The sequence below is a fragment of the Euleptes europaea genome, chromosome 20 (genome assembly GCF_029931775.1).
Source record: "Euleptes europaea isolate rEulEur1 chromosome 20, rEulEur1.hap1, whole genome shotgun sequence".
Lineage (NCBI taxonomy): Eukaryota > Metazoa > Chordata > Lepidosauria > Squamata > Sphaerodactylidae > Euleptes > Euleptes europaea.
In genome coordinates, this window is record NC_079331.1 from 4,254,106 (window position 1) to 4,276,313 (window position 22,208).

General features: G+C 51.6%; 1 protein-coding gene across 2 annotated transcripts in view; it reads left to right on the top strand.

Annotated features, from left to right (window-relative positions):
* Positions 1–22,208, top strand: part of LINGO1 (leucine rich repeat and Ig domain containing 1) — a 136,362-nt gene that overhangs the window by 72,559 nt on the left and 41,595 nt on the right. The window contains exon 1 of one of the 2 annotated variants that reach the window (XM_056865650.1): positions 3,666–3,727. The exons of the other annotated variant lie outside the window; for it this stretch is intronic. Within the exon in view, the coding sequence (XP_056721628.1) occupies positions 3,722–3,727 (6 nt within the window). The 5' untranslated portion in view covers positions 3,666–3,721. Of the gene's footprint in view, positions 1–3,665; positions 3,728–22,208 lie in introns of those variants that run through there. 2 annotated transcript variants of the gene reach the window in all.

The following is a 22,208-nucleotide window of genomic DNA, read 5'->3' on the forward strand; positions in this document are numbered from 1 at the left end:
ATTGAAAAAGGTATTGATACAGGTGACATTTTTCTTCGAATGGGGCAAGTTTTCTTAAGGAAACTGGCAGATGTCTTCCAGTTGCTTAACGTTCCCCAAAGACCCCAGCCAAGTGACCTTGGTAGCCTGCAAACGTATGAGAATGCAATAGAGTAACTGGTTAAACAGAGCCCAATTAAAAGCATTAAAAAGCTCTCCGTTGGTTGACAGTCTCATTTAGTAAATTGGGCTTCCTTATCCAAGGAAATAAGAGGGCAGGAAGGTTGAGTGGGGGTCATCGCTCAGTGGTTGAGAACCTTCTTTGCATATCAAGGATCTCACGCTCAACTGCAGGCAACTCTAGGCCGAGGATCCCAGATAGAAGAAGAAGATGAGTTGGTTTTTATATGCCGACTTTCTCTACCACTTAAGGAAGAACCAAACCGGCTTACAACCACCTTCCCTTCCCCTCCCCACAACAGACACCCTGTGAGGTAGGTGACTAGGCCAAGGTCACCCAGCTGGCTTCATGTGGAGGAGTGGGGAAACAGATCCACTTCAGCAGATCAGCCTCCGCCGCTCATGTGGAGGAGCGGGGAATCAAACCCGGCTCCCCTGATTAGCGTCCCCCACTCCAAACCACCGCTCTTAACCACTACGCCACTCCGGCTCTCCACTTCCCTGTTCTACCGCAGACCCCGAAGGTCTTTTTCTGGCAGAGGCCTGGCGGGATCCACATGGCCCGCAGACACATGCAAGCAGATTGCCGGGTAGGGCAGACTCCCTGGGTTTGTATTTTAAGCAGCCGAGGGCATGGTGAGAACGCCGTGCTCTTTTGACAAGGAGTGTTGACTAAAACACTTCCCGTCCCCTTCTGTTCCCAGCTCTGTGCGATTTGCAGAAAGGATCGCTACGTTATTTATATTTTGCTAACTGCTTTGAACTAGCAAGGGTGCCTTTGAACATATGAAGCTGCCTTCTACTGAATCAGACCCTCGGTCCATCAAAGTCGGTATTGTCTACTCAGACTGGCAGCAGCTCTCCAGGGTCTCGGGCAGAGGTCTTTCCCATCACCTACTCACCTGGTCCCTTTAACTGGAGATGCCAGGGATTGAACCTGGGGCCTTCTGCATGCCAAGCAGATGCTCTACCACTGAGCCACATGCTTCTGTGCCCTCTTCTCTAGTATCCCACACAAACTGTGCTCTTTTTCTCTCTCTCAATTTCTGTTCTTGAGATTATTACGACTGACCTCTTGAGCTTCCACGGATCTAGGTTGTGGATTTCAGCCTGCATCCTATCGACTGTATTTGGACTCAAATCTGATTCAGTGCCCAGGTCTTCACTGTAACCAGGTTATGAAGCCAAGATTTCATTTGGGTTTTCTCCGACGGGTGGAAATATTCATTACGTATTTAGAAATGTCAGCTCTTTTTCCCCGTCCTTTTTTTTTTTAATTTCAATTTCCCGAGCAGCTACTGCTGACATTGAACAACATAAATGCCCACCTTGCTGCCATAGAGAAAGGCCCGTCTCTTCCAGGAACTTCTATCCGGCCTGCCAGATGTCTGCGGGAGCCTCTCGGGGTGTGAAGACCCTTGTGTTAGATATTCAAAGGTACACTGCATCTGCGCATGGAGGTTCCATGCGCTAGCCTGGTGTAGTGGTTAAGAGCAGTGATTAGGAGCGGCGGACTCTGATCTGGAAAACCGGGTTTGATTCCCCACTCCTCCACATGAGTGGCGGAGGCTACTCTGGTGAACTGAGTTGGTTTCCCCCACTCCTACGCACGAAGCCAGCTGGGTGACCGTAGGCTAGTGGTCACACTCTCTCAGCCCCACCTACCTCACAGGGTGTCTGTTGTGGGGAGGGGAAGGGAAGGTGATTGTAAGGCGGTTTGATTCTTCCTTAAGTGGTAGAGAAACTCGGCATATAAAACCAACTCTTCTTCTTCTTCTTCTTCTTCTTCCATTTACCTATCAGGGCTAATTGCTGCCGACAGACCTCTTTTCGGTCAGTTTGTCCAGCTGATTTTGACAGCCATCTAAGCCTGGGGCTTGTAACCACAGACCCTGTCTTTATTTCTAAATTGCCGGGTCACCAAGATACAAGGAGAACAATTCCTGCCAACCAAAGCCAGGGCAGTTTCCACCAAGTGGGGAGAGAGAGATAAGAAACTCCCGGTCTCTCTGTTACCCCTACAAAGCCTAGTTCCCCTCCCCTTAAAACCCCCAAACTCCCCTGTTATTTTTCCCCTGGTCATGGTAGGAAGATGCATCCTTCCAAGGGCAGGGTTGGAGCAGGGCTACCAACTCCGGATGGGGAACTTCCAGGAGATTTAGGGGTGACGTCTGGAAAGGGGCTTCCTAGAGGCACCTGTGTGAACAGACTGCTGGACTTGATGGGCCTCGGTCTGATCCAGCAGGGCCTTTCTTATGCTCCTTAAAGGGCAAGGTTTGGGTTGGGGAGGGACCTCGACGGAATACAATCCCATAGAGCCCACCCTCCAAAGTGATCATTTCCTCCAGGCCAACGGATCTCTGCCACCTGGAGACAACCTGTAATTCCAGGAAATCTCCAGGCCCCACCTGGCCGTTGGCAACCCTCGCTTTGGAGGGCCAGTTCTCAAGCCCCCAGGCCTTACAAGTGTGGTCACGCCAGGTCGTCCCTGTAAGTCTAGAAGAGGGGGGTCATAGTTTCAGAGGGCAGCCCGACCGATCTGCAGGAAAAGAGCTGGATTCGAGTCCGGGGGCATCTCAGAGAGCAATGCAGGTGCTTTGGAGAGTCGAGGCACCCTCATTCAGGCATCAAAGCCAGAAAGGGCCGGATCAAAAAGGAGAGGGGGGAGACGCGGGGGGGGGGCTTCTCTCCCCCCATCTACGCCTCCCCCTCCTCTCCTCCTTTCTGCAGAGAGGAGATCCTGACCCCTCTCTTCCAACCTCCCTCTCCTTTACTCCGCCTAAGGAGACATTTTTCTCCCCCCCCCCTTGCCGGAGATCTCCGGGCGGGCTTCTTCTCTCCTCCCGCTCTCCACACCCAGTTCTCCTGCACAGCCCTCCCCTCTTTCCCTCCCTCCTTCCCCCCCCCTCCCTCTTTCTTCCTCCCTTCCGCCACATTTGGTCCTGGCTTGGAGGATTATTAGGGAAAGTGGGGAGGGGGGGGGCGTTGAGATTAGGTGCTTGATTCTAGGTTCTGCATTGGAGGCAGGCGGGCGGGCTGCCTCTCTTCTCCCCTCTCCCCCCCCCATTGCATTTTAGGAATCCAGATCTCCCCCCCTCCCCATTGTTCTTTCTATTAGTATACTTCTCCCCCCCCCCTTTTCCTCCAATCAGGAGGGAGGCGGCCAGGTTGCTTCTCTTCTCCCCCCTCTCTCTCTATCTCCCCCCCCCCAAAGGCGACTCTGCTGCTAGCTCCGGCGGGGAGATGCGCCCCGCGTCCCCCCCGGCCTCGTCTGCAGCCCACCTGCGCGCCCCCTGCGCGCTGCCCACCTGCCCTCGGCCAGGCAGCGGGAGGAGGCGGCCGGCCGCTGGCCCCTAGAGGGGGGCTCGCAGGCAGGCAGGAGGGGGCCGATCCGGAGGGGGGGCGCCTGGGCCGACTTGGGGGGGGGGAGAGGAAAGGACGGCGCTGGAGGGGCCGGAGCAGCGGCCGGGGGAAGGCGAGGCTGCGGCGGCTTGGAGTCGGGGGGAGCTGCGGCTGGAAGATGCCATTTCGCACCGAGGGAGGCGGGCGGCGAGAATGAGAGATGCCGGTAAGGGGGCGCGGAGCCGGTAGGGGGGTGGGTTTTATTTTTTTTTGGGAGGGGGTGTCCAGTGGAAGGGCTGATCCGGATTCTTGGGGGGGGGGGTTGAGATGGAGAGGCTGACCCGGATTGGTGTTTTTTTTTGGGGGGGGGGGTCCCAATGGAAATGCAGATCCGGATTTCGGGGGGGGGGGTAGGTGAATTGGAGAGGCTGACCCGGATTGCTTTTTTTTTGGGGGGGGGGTCCCAATGGAAATGCAGATCCGGATTTCGGGGGGGGGGAGGTGAATTGAAGAGGCTGATCCGGATTGCTTTTTTTTGGGGGGGGGAGCCTCCCGTGGAAGGGCAGGTCCGGATTTCGTGCGGGGGGGGGAGGTGAAATGGAGAGGCCGGTCCGGGTTGTAATTTTTTTTTGGGGGGGGGCTCCAATGGAAGGGCAGATCCGGAATGTTGTGGGGGGGGGGTGCCGGGGGGTCCGATGGAAGAACAGGTCAGGATGTCCGGGGGGGGTTGAAATGGAGAGGTTGATCCGGATTGTTAGGGGGCAGGTTGCAGTGGAAGAGTTGATCCGGATTCGGGGGGGGGGGACTCGAGGGAATTTGGACAATGGGGGGGGGGGTCTTGGTCCCTGTTGGAAGGATAGTTCGAGGAAATCGGGGAGTTCTGATCCATTTTGTGGGCAAGGCAGTCCAAGAGATCTGGAAGATTTATCTGGAGGTTGTGGGGGTTTTTTTTGGGGGGGGGGGTCCGGTTTGGAGCCACAGCGGGGCTGTCGACACGGCTGGAAAGGGAGGGGGGATCTGGAGGAAGTCTGGTCCAACGCCTTGAAGCTATATTCCGGATTAGGGGCTTTTGGTGTTCCGAGCTAGGCTTGGGGAGGGGAGGGGAGCTTTGTTTTGTAGGTCTGTTTTGCTGGGCTGGGGGGAGGCCAGTTTAGAAACCTTCTCCAGATACATCTCATGGGGTGTAAAGGTTCACACCTGGAGCTATCCAGATTTTGCCCTTTGGGTTATAGATTGTTTGAGGCTCAGAATTTTTTTTTGGGGGGGGGAGGGAGGGAAGAGAAGAATGCTGCCTGTTTGCAATTCTGTTCCAGATGTTGGGGGGTGCTCACACTTGGGTTTGAGAGAGTGTGCAATTGGAGGTTTAGATTTGAAGGTTTTTTTTTGGGGGGGGGGTCCAGGTGGGAGACCGTCCCCTCTATACAGACTCTACCTTCCTCGCTGATAAAAGCCAGCGATGCCTTTTCTCTCTCCCAACCCCCAAATTCTTGCCCCCACACAGCCTCCATGGTGTCACAGATTTTCTTCTGAGGTTTGTGGGTCTGGGGTGACCTCTTATAGGGGGAGAGGGTTTCCTCCCCCCTCCCATACACACCCCAGTGCACAATATACACAAACAGACACAGTGTAGGGTTTATTTCCCCCCACGCAAGATAGGTAGGAGTCTTGATTCTCTGGTGTGGCTTTTTAACACTGGCAAGGGGTGTGTGTGTGTAAACAGCTGCAGGGCTATCCAGAGGTTGCCAGTGGTGCGTGCCCATGGGTCGCACAGGGGTTGCGTGTCTGCACCTAGAGGGTGCCTGCCGCCGGGGAAGAGGCTTTATTTTGGGGTGGGCAGAGCTCTTGCAAGGGACAGCAGGGGGGGTGTCTTTGGTGGGGGAAGGATGCTTCTCTCTGGGCGCCCGTCATAAGGTGAGGATTGCAAGCCAGGGTCTTCTGTTGGGGGCTCTTTTGTCTGGGGCATGCTGCTGGATTGTTTATTCTTGGGCGAGGGATGGGGGGGCTTGCTGGGGGTGTCCTGTCCTCGTCCCTTCTGGTTGTGTATGTGTTGCTTTGAACGGTGGGGGGGATCTGGTACTGTGATTAGAGGTCTCGAGGGCCAGTGTGTGTTTGTGTGTCTGTGTGGTGCATTCATGAATTGGGCTTTGGAATCAGGCTGTTGTGCGTCAGCCCTTTCCTTAGTATCGGAATCTGTCTCCTCCGGTACGCAGGCTTTGGAGAGGTTTTGCCAAGCCAAAGCAGAGTGCTTACTCAGGTGATGAGGGACTTGGGGCGGTTTGGGCTTATTGTTGGTTTTTTTGGGCTGCGTCCCCGTTTCTGTGCCCCCCTTATCGCCCTTCTCAGCGAATTTGTCGACCACTTTCCCCTACCACGAAGCATCTGTCCCGGGTTTGGGGGGGCACCCCCACGCCGGCTGTGCATCCAGCTGACACAACCCCATCGCTTTGCTCATCCGCAGGTGCTGCATTCCAGGAGAGGGGGGCGACCGCCCCTGTCCGATTCATTGCAGGCTCTGCCCACAGTGCAGCCGGCTTGGCACCCAGGCTGGGTGCAGCCTCCCGGTTTTGAGTCTCTCGCCCCCTGGCCTGATATCTGGGGCTGGAGCATGTCCCAGCAGTTATGAATGCGAGAGGGAGGAGGGATTAGCCCAGGGCCAAGTCCTCTACTGTGGCCGTGCCCGCTGCCAGGGCAGGAAAAATAGCTACGCTACCGGGCAATGGCTGGTACCCTCACTAAACTGTATGAAAAGGACTTTGTTTACAAGGAAGCATGTCCTGGGATTAGGCTTACCTGCAAACTACAGACTCTCATCCCCAATGTGCATGAACAGTTACTTAGAAAGGATACTCTGCACACGCTCAGAGGCCCTGTCTAGATTACTGTTGGCAGTTCAGGCCCTGGTGTTGAAATTGGAGGAGGATCACATACACATGAACACATGACGCTGCCTTCTACAGAATCGGACCCTTGGTCCATCAAAGTCAGGATTGCTCCTCAGACTGGCAGCAGCTCTCCAGGGCCTCAGGCAGAGGTCTTTCACATCCTCTACTGCCAGATCTTTTAACTGGAGAGGCCAGGGATTGAACCAGGGGCACGCCAAGCGGATGCCCTACTGCTGAGCCACAGCCCCACCCCAGAGAGCACAACCTTGCCAAAGAGGAGCGTGTTCATGTTTTGCTGATTCCCATGTGCCCTCGAAGCATGTATTTCATCTCTGGCAAATGGGATTTAAAAGGGAAACATACCAAGGTGGCATAAAGCCATAATTTTGGTCTGCTTGGCCAGGTGTGGCCTTCGCAGGCCGACAGTGACTCTCTAGGGTCTGTTTCCTAGCACCTGATCTCCTTTTGGCAGGGGTTGAACTTGGTACCTTCTGCATGCAAGGAAAGGCATTGACCGACATCTGCTTGGCATGCAGAAAGTCCCAGGTTCAATCCCCAGCATCTCCAGTTAAAGGGATTAGGCAAGTAGGTGATGTGAAAGACCTCTCTGCCTGAGACCCTGGAGAGCCGCTGTCAGTCTTAGACAATGCTGATTGGGAGGGACCGTGGTTCAGTGGTAGAGCCTCTCCTTGGCATGCAGAAGGTCCCAGGTTCCATTCTCAGCATCTCCAGATGAAGAGACCGGGCAAGTAGGTGATGTGAAAGACCTCTGCCTGAGACCCTGGAGAGCCACTGCCGGTCTGAGTAGACAATACTGGCTTTGATGGACTGAGGGTCTGATTCAGTATAAGGCAGCTTCATGCGTTCCCCCCAGTGCTTGCCTTTGGTTGGATCCCTAAAATCATGCAAATATGTATGTAGCCAGTATTCCAAGCCCTGTGTTTTTAACAAACTTATTGTGCACACCGTATAATAAATATAATTATTTTGTTCTAGATTTTATGGCTTCCAGCTCTACCTTTGAGGCTCCCTAAAATCATACCCCAGAGCTGGAAGAGGTCTCCCAGGCCCTGCCCCCTGCTCTTTGCAGGAAAGCCAAAGTTAGAGCGCCCCCGACAGATGGCTGTTCCATTTCTGCTTTTTTCGAACCCCCCACCCCCACCCCACCCCCACCAATTAGTTCCTTTGTCAAATTGCTCTTTCCGTTCTGGAGTTTCTCCTAATAGGAGAAATCTCTCCTGGTTCAAGCAAAATCTACCCTCCTGGAACTTCACCCACAGCCCTGTAAGGTAGATCCCTGTTATTTCCTTCATCTTGCATGTTGGGGACTAGGGGTGCTGAGTTCGAGAGAGTAGGTTGCCAGTTTTTTTGGTAGACTTTCTAAATTCATCCGTCGGGTTTTGCCTGAGAAAATAATAACGTGGAATTGGCTTTGCACGTTGAAGGAGAAAATATTGCAAGTCCAAATGCTTTTAAAAAATTATTTATATAACTTGTTGCCATCTCTTGGTTATTTAGACTGTTTGTTGGGTTTCAGCTTTGAATTTCGATACGCTGTCGCCTGTAACCACCGTCGCATGCTACCAGTCCAATTCTCTTAGATCAAAAAGGCTATTTGCATTTCAGTTTTTAATTGCAATCCCATTTTTTAGCCTGTCCTTTGTTCTCAACTGAGCCTCACAACACCCCTGCAAGGTAGGTTAGGTTGAGAGAAAGTGACCGGCCCAAGGTGATGCCATAAACTATGGGGTTGAGGCAAGATTGGAACCTAGGTCTCCCCAGCCTTGCTCTAACCACTACCCTGTGCTATCTCTCTCTCTGTGTGTGAAATGCCATCAAGTCACTTGGGGAGGGGCTGTGGCTCAGTGGTAGAGCATCTGCTTGGCATGCAGAAGGTCCCAGGTTCAATCCCCGGCATCTCCAGTTAAAGGAACCAGGCAGGTAGGTGATGTGGTCTCTGCCTGGGACCCTGGAGAGCCGCTGCCGGTCAGAGTAGACAATACTGGCTTTGATGGAACAAGGGTCTGATTCAGTAGAAGGCAGCTTCATGTATTCTAGACGCAGACACAGCCGTCAAATGCTGTTGCGTTTCAGCCGTCGAATATGATTCAGTGGTGGTTTTCATGAGCTTATCATTTGCTTGGTTGCTGCCTTATTTCCTCCCTGATTTGCAGGCAGTTGGCTCACTTGCTACTAAGGGTTAAATTCTTGGGGGGTGGGCTTTGGGGGACGCTGTGGCAGCAGTTGGCAAACTCCGTAAGGAACTGGTGCATGGGAAGGGGCCTGCTGTTTCCTCCTTGATATCAGCCCCTTCGGTATCCCAGACCAATCTCGTTCCATACCGAGGACTTACGGTGGTGGCAGCTGTAGCCTTGGCTGCTGCCACCACCTCCCTGACCCCTGATGCAGCCACACCTGCCCAGATAAAAGGAAGTATTTCTTTCCACTATGCAGAGTTAAATGGTGGAACTCCCTGCCCCAGGATGTGGTGGTGGCTGCCAACTTGGAAGGCTTTAAGAGGGGTTGTCTGGGCATGTTCATGGAGGAGGGGCTATCCGTGACTACTAGTCAAAAAGGATACTAGTCATGATGCATACCTCTTTTCTCCAGGATCTGAGAAGCATGCCTGTTATATTAGGTGCTTTGGAACACAGGCAGCATGCTCTGCTTCTGCAGCAAGGGATGGGGAAATCCTCTGCCTGAGACCCTGGCTCAGTGGTACTCTGCTTGGCATGCAGAAGGCCCCAGGTTCAATCCCCAGCATCTCCAGTTAAAAGGACCAGGCAGAGTAGGGGATAGGAAAGTCCCCTGCCTGAGATCCTGGCTCAGTGGTAGAGCCTCTGCTTGGGATGCAGAAGGTCCCAGGTTCAATCCCCAACATCTCCTGTTTAAAAAGGCCAGGCAGTCAGTGATGCCTGAGACCCCGGAGAGGCGCTGCCAGTCTGAATAGACAATATTGGCCTCAGTGGACCAAGGGTCTGATTCAGTATAAGGCAGCTTCATGTGAGGTTGCCAACCCCCCCCAAAAAAGAAAACCTCTGCCCCGAGGTGACCCACCTACAATCACCTTGTGATAGAGCCAGCGCTGTGTGCGGCATACATAAGCCAGGCGTAAATGTGCTACTGCAGTTGCATGTAATTGATATAATTTGCTTTCCCTTGTGAACATGGGCTATGGGTAGTGGACACGTATTGCTCTGTTTCGGCGATCTTCGTTGTAAATGTCAAAACCGTAAGAGCTGAACAACGTAATCAAAGTGAAATTTCGTTTTGCCGGCCTCCTGGCTTCCAGCGTTCTGCAGTTTTGCCAATCAGACGTTCAAAATTGATTCTGCAAGTTTAGCTACCCTCCAGTACCATCCTCACTGTAGGTATATTTAAGGGGAGGGGCCGTGGCTCAGTGGCAGAGCCTCTGCTTGGCATGCAGAAGGTCCCAGGTTCAATCCCTGACATCTCCAGTTAAAAGGACCAGGTAGGAGGCGGTGTGGAAGACCCCTGCCTGAGACCCTGGAGAGCCGCTGCCGGTCTGAATGGACAATACCCATTTTGATACTGACCCATGGGTCTGATTCAGACCCTTCATGTGTTCATGTATTATAGAGGAAGGGCCATGGCTCGGGACAGAACATCTGTCTTGCATGCAGAAGATCCCAGATTCCATCTCTGGCATCTCCAGTTAATAAAAGGATCTGGCAGTCGGTGATGTGAAAGACCTTCTGCCTGAGACCCTGGAGAGCAGCTGCCAGCCTGAGTAGACAATACTGACCTCGATGGACCAGTAGTCTGATTCAGTATAAGGCAGCTTCATGTGTTCAACCCACTTATATTAAGGGAAGGGGCCGTGGCTCAGTGGTAGAGCATCTGCTTGGCATGCAGAAGGTCCCAGGTTGAAGCCCCAGCATCTCCAGTTAAAGAGACAGGGCAGGTAGGTGATGCGAAAGACCTCTGCCTGAGACCCTGGAGAGCAGCTGCCGGCCTGAGTAGACAATACCGACCTCGATGCACCAGTGGTCTGATTTCAGTATAAGGCAGCTTCATGTGTGTGCTCATGTGTGTATGTGCCTGACCCCCTGCCTGTCCCATCAAATCTCTCGCTCAAGGCAGGCGGAGATGGGGTTCCCCATTCTCACATGCGCATCCCTCACTGTGAACACCCAGCCTCCTCCACTGGAGCACATCATGCTTCAGAGCATGCCCCGGGGTGCATGCTCCCCCCACACTTTTCCATTTCAAGGTGCTTGCAATGATCTTTACCCAATGCTCCTGAGTTACAAAGTAGTGTGCTTCTATTGGGAGGGCCATGGTTGAGTGGGAGAGCACCTGCTTTTCATGCTGAATGGCCTATAGTGGCAAGACTAGGACCTTGGAGACCTGAGTTCGAATCCCCAGTCAGCTCTGGAAGCTCTCTTGGTGTCCTTGGATCTGTCGTTATATCTCAGGAGGCAGCTTCAGGCGTCTAAAGTTAATCAAGGTCCCCTCCCACAATGTTATGTCGGCCGTAACTAGTACATTTTGTTACACCAAGTGCTTTTCAGTTCTTCTTCCTCTTGCTAACAGCTTTGCGAGGGTGGCGGAGTGGGGAATTCAAACCTGGGCCTTCCAGGCCTCAATGCGCTATACTGGCTAGCCAAACAAAACAAAAAAAGTTTTAAAATCTCCCTGGTTGTTTTTGAGGCCATGTTGGCTCCAATTGCTGCCGCAGTTTGCAAGTTGCCAACTTTTAGGGTTTGCCCGAGCTCTTGAGCCTTTGCTGTTCAAGAGACTTGGGATTGGTCCTCCCACTTGGAGATTTCTGCATGCAATGCATTTGCTGTGTCAATAGGGTTGCCAACCTCCAGGTAGTAGCTGGAGATCTCCTGCTATTATAACTGATCTCCAGGCAATAGAGATCAGTTCACCTGGAGAAAATGGCCACTTTGGCTATTGGACTATATGGCATTGAAGTACCTCCCCAAACCCTGCCCTGCTCAGGCTGTGCCCCAAAAACCTCCCGGGTGGTGAAGAGAGACTTGGCAACCCTATGTATCAAACATGGTAGCATGGTGGAGGCATAAGGTTGCATATACAAGTCAAATCCCTGGTCTCTCTTGGTTTTATCTGACTTGCAGACAAACAAATTATCCGGGGGTGGAGAATTTTTCTAACAGTGAGAGCGGTTCCTCAGTGGAACAGGCTTCCTCGGGAGGTGGCGAGCTCTCCTTCCCTGGAGGTTTTTAAGCAGAGGCTAGATGGCCATCTGTCAGCAATGCTGATTCTATGACTGGGCAGTTCATGGGAGGGAGGGCATCTTGGCCATCTTCTGGGCATGGAGTAGGGGGGGGGCACTGGGTGTGTGTGGGGGAGGTAGTTGTGAATTTCCTGCATTGTGCAGGGGGTTGGACTAGATGACCCTGGTGGTCCCTTCCAACTCTATGATTCTAGTCTATGATTCTATTCTGCACGCAAAGCAAGTGGTCTGTCTCTGAGCCATCAGCCAGGGGCAACCAAGAGACGCATGCCAGAAGGTGCCGTGGCCTACCCCACCCTGCCCGCCTGCCTCCACAGCCCGCCAGTGAGAACAACATTGTGGTTGTCAAACATTGCCGCTTTTGTGCCATAATTCCCCCGCCCCCAGCAACGGAGGGAGAGTAAAAATTAGATGACTCAGTGCAGGAAGACTGGAATCTCCTACCTTGCCCAGGTGGGTAGGCAGAGGGCATTTGGGCAGCTGGCCCCTCGTCTCATCCCGCAGGCCTTTTGCCATGGCGTGTGACATTAGCCAATATATCTTTTGCCAGTTACCCCACACTCCTTGCCCCCTGGCCCTCTTCCCAAACACCCCGCCCCCTGCAAATTCTGTTTCCAGATGGGGAGAGGAGGGAGAAAATCAGGTTGGTAAAACGGGGATTGCATCGGTGGATTCGGAAAGCGACTGTGGGTGGTGGAGAGAAACGCTTTGTCCCTCGGGCTGTTCTTGAAGCGTTCTGCCATAGATGGGGTTTGTCCCCCCCCCCCGTTTCTGTAAAGCTAGATGTCACCGTGGGCAAGTTTTGCAATTGGGAGCGTCAAAAACAGCTCCGCTGAAATGCCTATAAATGGAGAAACAGCTCTGCAAAGGTTTGCAGAGGGAATTGGGGTGGGGGCTGGGATGGTTACCTCTGTGCAGGGGAGAGGGTTGGCTGAGCTCCTCCTGCGTTTCATTGGGGGAGGGGGAAAGAGTTTGGAGTCTGTTCCCTGTTGTTTCAAAGCTATTGAGCCAGGATGGGTCAGATAACTCACGTGCCAAATTGTAATGACACCCCTCCCCCCCGGGTCTCTGCCTGCATCCTTTTGCGACTCAGCCACTGAAGAACCATTGTTCACTTATTTTTATTTATTTACATACGTCATCTCTGTCCCACCTTTCAAGGTTGCTTACATCAGTCTCCTCTCCTCCAGTTGGTCCTCACGACCACCCTGTGAGGTAGGTTGGGCTGAGAGTGTCCGACTGGCCCAAGGTTATCCAGCATGCTTCCATAGCAGAGTGGGGGATTCGAACCTGGTTTTCCCAGTTCCTAGTCCAACCGTCTAACCACTATGCCATGCTGGAATGCATTGGTTTTCATTGCCAACTTTTCCCCCCAGCCCCGGTTCTTCTGCAAGGGAGTCTTGTCTGCAGATAATAAGTAGGGTTAGAGTCATAGAATCATAGACAGGGTTGCCAACCTCCAGGTACTAGCTGGAGATCTCCTGCTATTACAACTGATCTTCAGCCGATAGAGGTCAGTTCCCCTTGAGAAAATGGCTGCTTTGGCAATTGGACTCTATGGCATTGAAGTCCCCTCCCCAAACCCCACCCTCCTCAGGCTCCGCCCCAACAACCTCCCGCCGGTGGCAAAGAGGGACCTGGCAACCTTAATCAGAGAGTTGGAAGGGGCCATACAGGTCATCTAGTCCAACCCCCTGCTCAGTGCAGGATCAGCCTAGAGCATCCAGCCGCTGCTTGAAGACTGTGAGGGAGGGGGAGCCAATTTCCAGGTGGTGGCTGGAGATCTCCTGGGATTAGAGCTGATCTCTAGGCGACAGCTATCTATTCACCTGAGAAAATGCCCACTTTGGAAGGTGGACTCTATGGTATTATACCCTGCTGAGGTCCCTCCCCGAACCTCTCCCTCCTCAGGCTCCACCCCCAGAATCTCCACGTATTTCCCAAACTGGAGCTTGCAACCCAAGTAATAATGCTGAGCTCTGATATATGAAAAAAAATGTCATTTGTTGATGCCAAAAGACACAGAAGCAAGATGAAACTCCCTTCAGTTGGCACCCATTTACTATTCTGACTTGTCCCCAGGGTTCTGCTGTCTCCCCATAGCTCCAGATGTATGTTTTTAGGGCAGGAGGGAAATCCTCTCCAAAATCCCCCCCTTTGGGGGGGGGGTTGGAGTGGGGATAAAGATGCTACAAAACCTTTCTTGCTGTCATGCTGAAAATGTATGATTTTTTTTAAAAAATACATCGGATTGTATTGGCATTCCAGATTTTTTGAGTCACACTGAATGCTTCATCGAGCAGAGGAGTTCTGTGTGACTCAAAGGATTGCTGTGCTTGCGCGGGGGCCTTTCGTTGGCACAAGGGGATAAAAGATTACCTTGTTTTGCTTCTTGCTTGTTACTTAAGAGGCCCAATTTTGTCCATTTAGAGACTGGTGCGAAATTGAGAATCCCCCCTCCCCACATGTTAGGAATCCCCTGATGCAATCTTCTCTGGAGAGAGAGCTTTCCACCAGATTACCTCTCATAGATTACCTAGAGTATTGTGTTCAGTTTTGGGCACCACAATTGAAGAAGGATGTAGACAAGCTGGAACGTGTCCAGAGGAGGGCAACAAAGATGGTGAGGGGTCTGGAGTCCAAGTCCTTTGAGGAAAGGTCGAAGGAACTGGGTATGTTTAGCCTGGAGAGGAAAAGACTGAGAGGGGATATGATAACCATCGTCAAGTACTTGAAGGGCTGTAATGTACAGTATGGTGCCGAGTTGTTTTCTGTTGTCCCAGAAGGTCGGACCAGAACCAACGGGTTGAAATTAAATCAAAAGAGTTTCCGTCTAGACATTAGGAAGAATTTTCTAACAGTTAGAGCGGTTCCTCAGTGGAACAGGCTTCCTCGGGAGGTGGTGAGCTCTCCTTCCCTGGAGGTTTTTAAGCAGAGGCTAGATGGCCATCTGTCAGCAAGGCTGATTCTATGACCTTAGGCAGATCATGAGAGGGAGGGGCATGGAGTAGGGGTCACTGGGGGTGTAGGGGGGAGGTGGTTGTGGGTTTCCTGCATTGCGCAGGAGGTTGGACTAGATGACCCTGGTGGTCCCTTCCAACTCTATGATTCTATGATTCTTCCCATTTTGGTCTGACTCTCTCACTTCCTAAACTGTCTCCTCCCTGGAATACCAGGCCCGCGAGCCTCTCTGCATCTTCTTCGAACCGGGAGGGATCACTTGGCTTTGATGTCTGTCAGCGTCCTTCCATGGTTGATCTGTTCGATTCCCTCCTGCTAACAGCTCTCACCCAGTTGGCTAAAAGCCCTCGGGGAAGGGGGTCTTTGGATGCAAACCTGGAAGTCCCGTACCCATTTTCGCAGTTAAGGTTTCAGGCAACGGCACTGGGTGTTGACTGCCGTTTGGACGCCATGATTTTTAGGGCATTTGAAATAGGGTTGCCAAACTGCTGGGGGCTAGAGATCTCCTGGAATTTATCTCCAGACTACCAATATCAGCTAGAGAACCAGTGTGGTGTAGTGGTTAAGAGCCATGGTTGCCAACCTCCAGGCACTGGCAGATCTCCTGCTATTACCAACTGATCTCTAGCCGATAAGAGATCAGCTCACCTGGAGAAAATGGCCTCTTTGGCAATTGGGTTCTTTTGCATTGAAGTCCCCTCCCCAAACCCTGCCCTCCTTAGGCTCCACCCCATGAATAGCAGGAGATAAATTGTTAAATTGTGGAACTCCCTGCCCCATACGGTTGCCAACTACCAGGTAACAGCTGGAGATCTCCTGCTATTACAACTGATCGCCAGCCGATAGAGATCAGTTCACCTGGAGAAAATGGCCGCTTTGGCCATTGCATTCTATGGCATTGAAGACCCTCCCCTCCTCAAACCCCACCCTCCTCAAGCTCCGCCCCAAAAACCTCCCGCCGATTGCGAAAAGGGACCTGGCAACCCTACTGCCCCAGGATGTGGGGATGGCTGCCAACTTGGAAGGCTTTAAGAGGAAAGTGGATAGGTTCATGGAGGAGAGGGGTTTCCGTGGCTACTAGTCAAAATGGATAGTAGTCCTGATGCATCCCTATTCTCTCCAGTTATCAGAGGAGCATGCCCATTATATTAGGTGCTAGGGAGCACAGGCAGGATGGTGCTGCTGCAGTCGTCTTGCTTGGGGGCGTCCTGGAGGCACCTGGTTGGCCGCTGTGTGAACAGACTGCTGGACTTGATGGGCCTGGGTCTGATCCAGCATGGCCTTTCTTATGTTCTTATGAGATCTCCAGCTAGTACCTGGAGGTTGGCAACCCTAATGTAGGCATCCCATTGCCACAATAACACACCGTCTCTTTCAGGTCTCAATTCTACTAGAATGTGGTCTCTTTTCCCAAATGTAGTCCTGCTCTAAGGGCCTGTTCACGTGTACTGGCTCCTGGTCATTAGATCCTGCCCATGGGGTGGTTTCCACGGCAGGTTACGCACGGAAGGCCATACAGTATGCTACAAACAAACGGACTGCTGGAGAAATTCACGGGGACACAGGGAAACAAATCCTACCGAGTATTAGATGGTCACGCCTTGTTGTTCGGTGATACATCCGAGCGTGGAGAGACCGGCCCGGGTCTCAGCCCCGGAACGGCATGCAGAAACCGAGCCAGAGAGAGCATCTGGAAGTGGCACGAAAAACAAACATAATGTCAAACTTTCCATCCGCAATGAAATGATGGGTCAGATTGGATGACGGGGGACTCTGATCGCTTGTGTGGTGTGGAGGGGGGGGGAGTGCCCTAGTATTCCACCCACCTGGCACATCTACGTGACCCGACCCACAATTCGGGTTTCCGACCTCCAAGCGGTGGCTGGAGATCTCCCACTATTACTAGGGTTGCCAACCTTCAGGTACTAGCTGGAGATCTGCTGCTATTACAACGGATCTCCAGCCGATAGAGATCAGTTCCCCTGGAGGAAATGGCCGCTTTGGCCGTTGGACACTATGGCATTGAAGTCCCTCCCCTCCCCAAACCCCGCCCTCCTCAGGCTCCACCCCAAAAACCTCCTGCCGGTGTTGAAGAGGGGCCTGGCAACCCTAGCTATTACAGTCGGTGTCCAGGAGGCAGAGTTCAGTTCACCTGGAGAAAACGGCCACTTTGGAAGGTGGCGCCTATGGTACTATACCCTGCTGAAGCCCCTCCCCTCCCCAAACCCTGTCCTCGTCAGGCTCCACCCCCAAAACATCCAGGTATTTCCCAACCTGGAGCTGGCCATTTTTCTCCAGCTGAACTGATTTATGTCAGCTGGAGATCAGTTGTAATAGCAGGAGATTTCCAGCTAGTGCCTGGAGGTTGGCAACCCTACGCGACAGCCAGTTTGTGGAGGCTCCTGCCTTTCCCAAAGTTCTCTCCGGCTCAACAAGTTTGGGGGCCCCTATGGCTGGTGCAAGTCATTTGTGAAAATGCAAATGGTGGGTGGGGGTCTCTCTTTCATTCATCTGGCCATCCCGTGAGTCCGACAGCTGAAAGAACTGTCCCCATGAAAGAACGAGCTCAAAAAGCAAGGTGTGTGATCTAATATCAGCATCCATGCACATTTTAATCCCAAATGCCTGCCTGGAAACAAATTCATGAGCACGCGCCCAACTGCTTTGCTCGGAAGCTGAAAAGCCCATTTATACCTTTCATTTTCCTGCTCTGTAAACTCTAATTTAGGTGTCTTCTCTTGAGCTAGCTGGCAAAGAAGCACAATAAGCCCAGAGAGCAAACACTCAGCCGTCTCTATTTAGCGCTGGCGTGTTGTGCAGAAATTTGTCCTAGTTTGCAAACAGAGCGCTCATGTTTTTGCAAAAAAATTTAAAAAAAATGATTAGCAACAGGGATTGTGATTGTTAAGTAGGGTTGCCAGGTCCCTCTTTGCCACCGGCGGGAGGTTTTGGGGGCAGAGCCTGAGGAGTGGGGTTTGGGGAGGGGGAGGGTTGCCAACCTCCAGGTACCAGCTGGAGATCTCCTGCTATTACAACTGATCTCCAGCTGATAGTGAAAATGGCTCACCTGGAGAAAATGGCTGCTTTGGCGATTGGACTCTATGGCATTGAAGTCCTTCCCCTCCCCAAACCCCACCCTCCTCAGGCTCCACCTCAAAAAAAAACCGCCAGTAGCGAAGAGGGACTTGGCAACCCTAGGGAGGGTTCAATGCCATAGAGTCCAATGGCCAAAGCGGCCATTTTCTCCAGGGGAACTGATCTCTATCGGCTGGAGATCAGTTGCAATAGCGGGAGATCTTCGGCTAGTACCTGGAGGTCACATGACGACTTGCAAGTTACCATGGTTACCAAAAGTTATCTTGCTGGGTCTCATCGGAGATTATGTACCCAATATACATAGGAATATCATCCAAGATCTACTGACAGCTGCTAAATTGTTACTAGCATTAAAGTGGGGAAACATGACACCCAAGAATGTTCAAGCGCCGATTCAAAGAAAGCGTGGTGTCTATTGAAATTATCTAGATGGACAGAGTTCATGCATGTAGGAGAAGGAAGGCGGTAGAAATCGTTCTTTTATAAGCACTGGCAAAATTTTTGGAGTAGAACGGACGCTTGCTTCAACTATCCATTTCTGTAATCGCGCTTTCTTGCAGTAAGTAAGTACTCTATGTTTAGATGCAACTTCCTTTTCAATTTTTGCAAAAAGGATTTTTACGTGTCTATCCAAAAGCTGCCACATAAAACCATTAAAGCCAGAGCCTGAAAGTAACCAGGTTTGCACCACAGTCCAGATGTTCTGTTCAAAGCATCCCTTTGATGCATTTGCATTCCCTAGTAGCACAGTGAGATTCTCGCGGATTGCTGGGAACGTGTCTGGAAGCAGGTTGGGAATTACTTCGAGATTTGGGAGGGGGCAGAGCCTGAGGAGGGCAGGGATTGGGAAGGGGAGGGACCTCAGCAGGGTATAATGCCATGGAACCCACCCTCCAAAGCAGCCATGTTCTCCAGGAGAACTGCTCTCTGTCACCTGGAAATCAGTCGCATAGTAGGAGATCTCCAGCCACCACCAGGAGGTCGGCAACCCTAATGGAAACTGTCCTGAATTTTTGCTTTCCTTGGAGACCTCTGACATTTCAGCAGGGACGCTGCCAGCGGCCCTGCGTATTTATTTATAATTTCCCCCCTCGCTTTTCCAACCACATGGGTCTCCCAGAGCAGCTCACATCAATGAAAATTCAATTGACGAGGACGTTGGCAGGAACGGGCCGTAAATGAAAATGGCTCTGCTGGAGCACGCCAAATTCCAGCATTCCTTTCCCTTCTGTGTTGGCCAAATGTCTCTGCACACTCCCAGAGGGCATGAAGGTAATTGCCTTTCTCTTCATCCCCAGCATCTGGCAATCAAAGGTAGACTGCCCCTGTATATGGAAGTTACGTTTATTATCAAAGAAACATCTTAACAAATGCGTAACGGTTCCATGTAGATAATAGAAGTTGGTAGCCAACTCCATAAAGGATAGATCTAATCATTTTAAGTCACTTTAGTGTCCGTTAGCGCTCTGACTTTATTTACTCCTTTAAAACTTTTATTTGCCCCCTTTTCAGAGACCTGCTTGGGCAGCTCACAAAGATAAAATCATAAAACGTAAAAACCATTAAAACGATTAAAACAACCAGCCAATAAAACAGAAACAGTAAAAGCACATGAAATGCCAGAAGCACAAAGTATACAAAATCCAGAAGTGAAGTCACATACTTTTTGTCAAAATCTAGGGTTGCCAGGTCCCTCTTCGCCACCGGCGGGAGGTTTTTGGGGCAGAGCCTGAGGAGGGCGGGGTTTGGGGAGGGGAGGGACTTCAATGCCATAGAGTCCAATGGCCAAATCTCTCGGCTGGAGATCAGTTGTAATAGCAGGAGATCTCCAGATAGTACCTGGAGGTTGTCAACACTAGTCAAAATCAAACCTACATTTAGATATCACTGGGTAATAAAAGGATAGAACTAATCCTGAAGGATAGACCTAATCCTTTTCACAATTTTTTTTTAAAAGATCATTTTGATGGCTATTGACACTGCATTACCTAGGGTGCAATCCTAACATGTTTCCAGGAGTAAGCCCCATAGAATACCATGGGACTTACTTCCAAGTAGCTTAGGGTTGTGCCTTTATTTATTTACAAAATTTATATGCCACTTCTTCAGAGGACTGCTCAAGACGGATCACCCCATAAAAGGTAAAAGGTAAAATCGTTAACGTTAACAACCAACCAATAAAACCCAGAACTATAAAAAGCACATAAAACCCAGACATAAAAGCATAAAACAGAACCAAAAAACACACTTTATGGTAGTAAATTCCCCACGTAAACAAAGAAGCACTTCCTTTGGTCAACATTAAACCATATTATTGGAGAGCAGAATCTGTCAGACAGTTCCTTTTTTAAAAAATGAAATCCCCTTCATAGCTGTTATCACTACCCTGTGGCAGTGAGTTCCATAAGTGAACCAAGAACACATGAAGCTGCCTTCTACTGAATCAGACCCATGGTCCATCAAGGTCAGTATCGTCTACACAAACTGCAGCGGCTCTCTAATGTCTCAGGCAAGGGTCTTTCACATTGACAACCTGATCCTTGTAGCTGGGGATGCCAGGGATTGAACCCGGGACTTTCTGCGTGCCAAGCAGATGCTCTGCCACCGGGCCATGGCCCCTCTCCCTAAGCTTTGCATCGATTCCATCCACATGAAGCTACCCCATAGTGAGTTAGTCCCTCGGTCCATCAAAGTCTGGATTGTCTACTCAGACAGGCAGCAGCTCTCCAGGGGAAGTCTTTCCCACCACCTCCTGCCTAGTCCCTTTAACTGGAGATGCAGGGGATTGAACCTGGGACCTTCTGCATCCAAGCAGATGCTCTAATGCTAAACCACGTCCCCTTCCCATGCAGAAGCCTTCCTGTTGTCAAAGCTACACCTACTGCCAGTCAGCTGCATTGAGTGACCCTGCGTTTTAGTCTCTCAGGACTGAGGGGAAAGAAATCTCTCTGGATCCGATAGAGTTGCCAGGTCCCTCTTCAACACCGGCGGGAGGTTTTAGGGTCGGAGCCTGAGAAGGGCGGGGTTTGAAGAGGGGAGGGACTTCAATGCCATAGAGTCCAATGGCCAAAGCAGCCATTTTCTCCAGTGGAACTAATCTCTATTGGCTGGAGATCAGTTGTAGTAGCAGGAGATCTCCAGCTTCTACCTGGAGGTTGGCAACCCTAGGATCGGAGCCAACTAGGGTTGCCAGCTCTGGGTTGAGAAATCCCTGGAGATTTTGGGGGTAAAGGAGGGCTGGTTTGGAGAGGGGAGGGACTTCCATGCCATAGAGTGCAATGGCCAAAGCGACCGTTTTCTCCAGGGGAACCGATTTCTATCGCCTGGAGATCAGTTGCCATAGCGGGAGATCTCCAGCCACCACCTGGAGCTTGGCAACCCACAACCTGCTGCTCCTAATCAGACCCTGCGCCTGTTATGCAGACTCAGTTTGCACCAAAGGTGCACAAGGACACTCCGCCGTTCTCTCCGTGGCAGCCAAAGAAGGGGGGAAGGGAGAGATTGCCAACACAGACGTTTTGAAAGGATCCAATCTGTCGATTCAGCATCTCTTCGTCCCTTATCTGATAAGCCCAGGGAAGCAAAGGGAGCTGGATATTCATTTCATGCCACGGCCGATTCCAGGGAGCGCACGAGAGAGGAAGGGAGCGCGGGTGGATCGCTGCCAGCAAAACCAACGGGGAGAAGGGAGGGGCAGACTGTTGAACTCGCCCCACCAAGGGGAGGGGTTGGGGGACATAAATTAAAAAAAATAAAGCCAGCGAAAAGGTGAGGACCTCAATTTTCTTCGGAGTTGATTTCTCTCCCTTTTTTTGGAGGGGGAGAGGGAAAAAAGAACCAGAACAGTCTGGAGAGAGATTGATTGCCCAACCATAGGTAAATGGCCGGCTTGTGATTTTGCTAGCTGAGGGCCTGTGGGTTTGGAGTGCATGCATGCGCCGTCGCAGTGGACGGCCGCAGTGGTGAGCGGGACATGGCGATTGCATGTCCAATCTTGCACGCTCCAGCTGTCCCTGTCGTCGAGGGAGCGTTTGTAGTTCCCTGGGAAATCTTCGCTGCTGTTTTCCTTTTTGTGGCCATTGCGGGAGGCCTTTCTTCCAGACGCCTGTGGAGCGTGCCGTAGCACTGAATTTCTCACGTTGACCAAGGGGGACTTGGACTAGATGGTTTCTAAGGCCCCCTTCTACCTCTGGTGGTGGTGGGAAGGGTCTTCAGGTTGCAGCTGGCTTATGGCCACCCCATAGGGTTTTCAAGGCAAGAGATGATCAGAGGTGGTTTGCCATTGCCTGTCTCTGCATAGCAACTGTGCATGGTGTGATGGTTAAGGCAGCATGATGTAGTAGTAGTAGTAGTAGTAGTAGTAGAAGAAGAAGAAGAAGAAGGAGTTGATTTTTATATGCCGACTTTCTCTAACACTTAAGGGAGACTCAACCCGGCTTACAATCACCTTCCCTTCCCCTCTCCACAACAGACACCCTGTGAGGTAGGTGGGGCTGAGAGAATGTGACTTGCCCAAGGTCACCCAGCTAGCTTTATGTGGA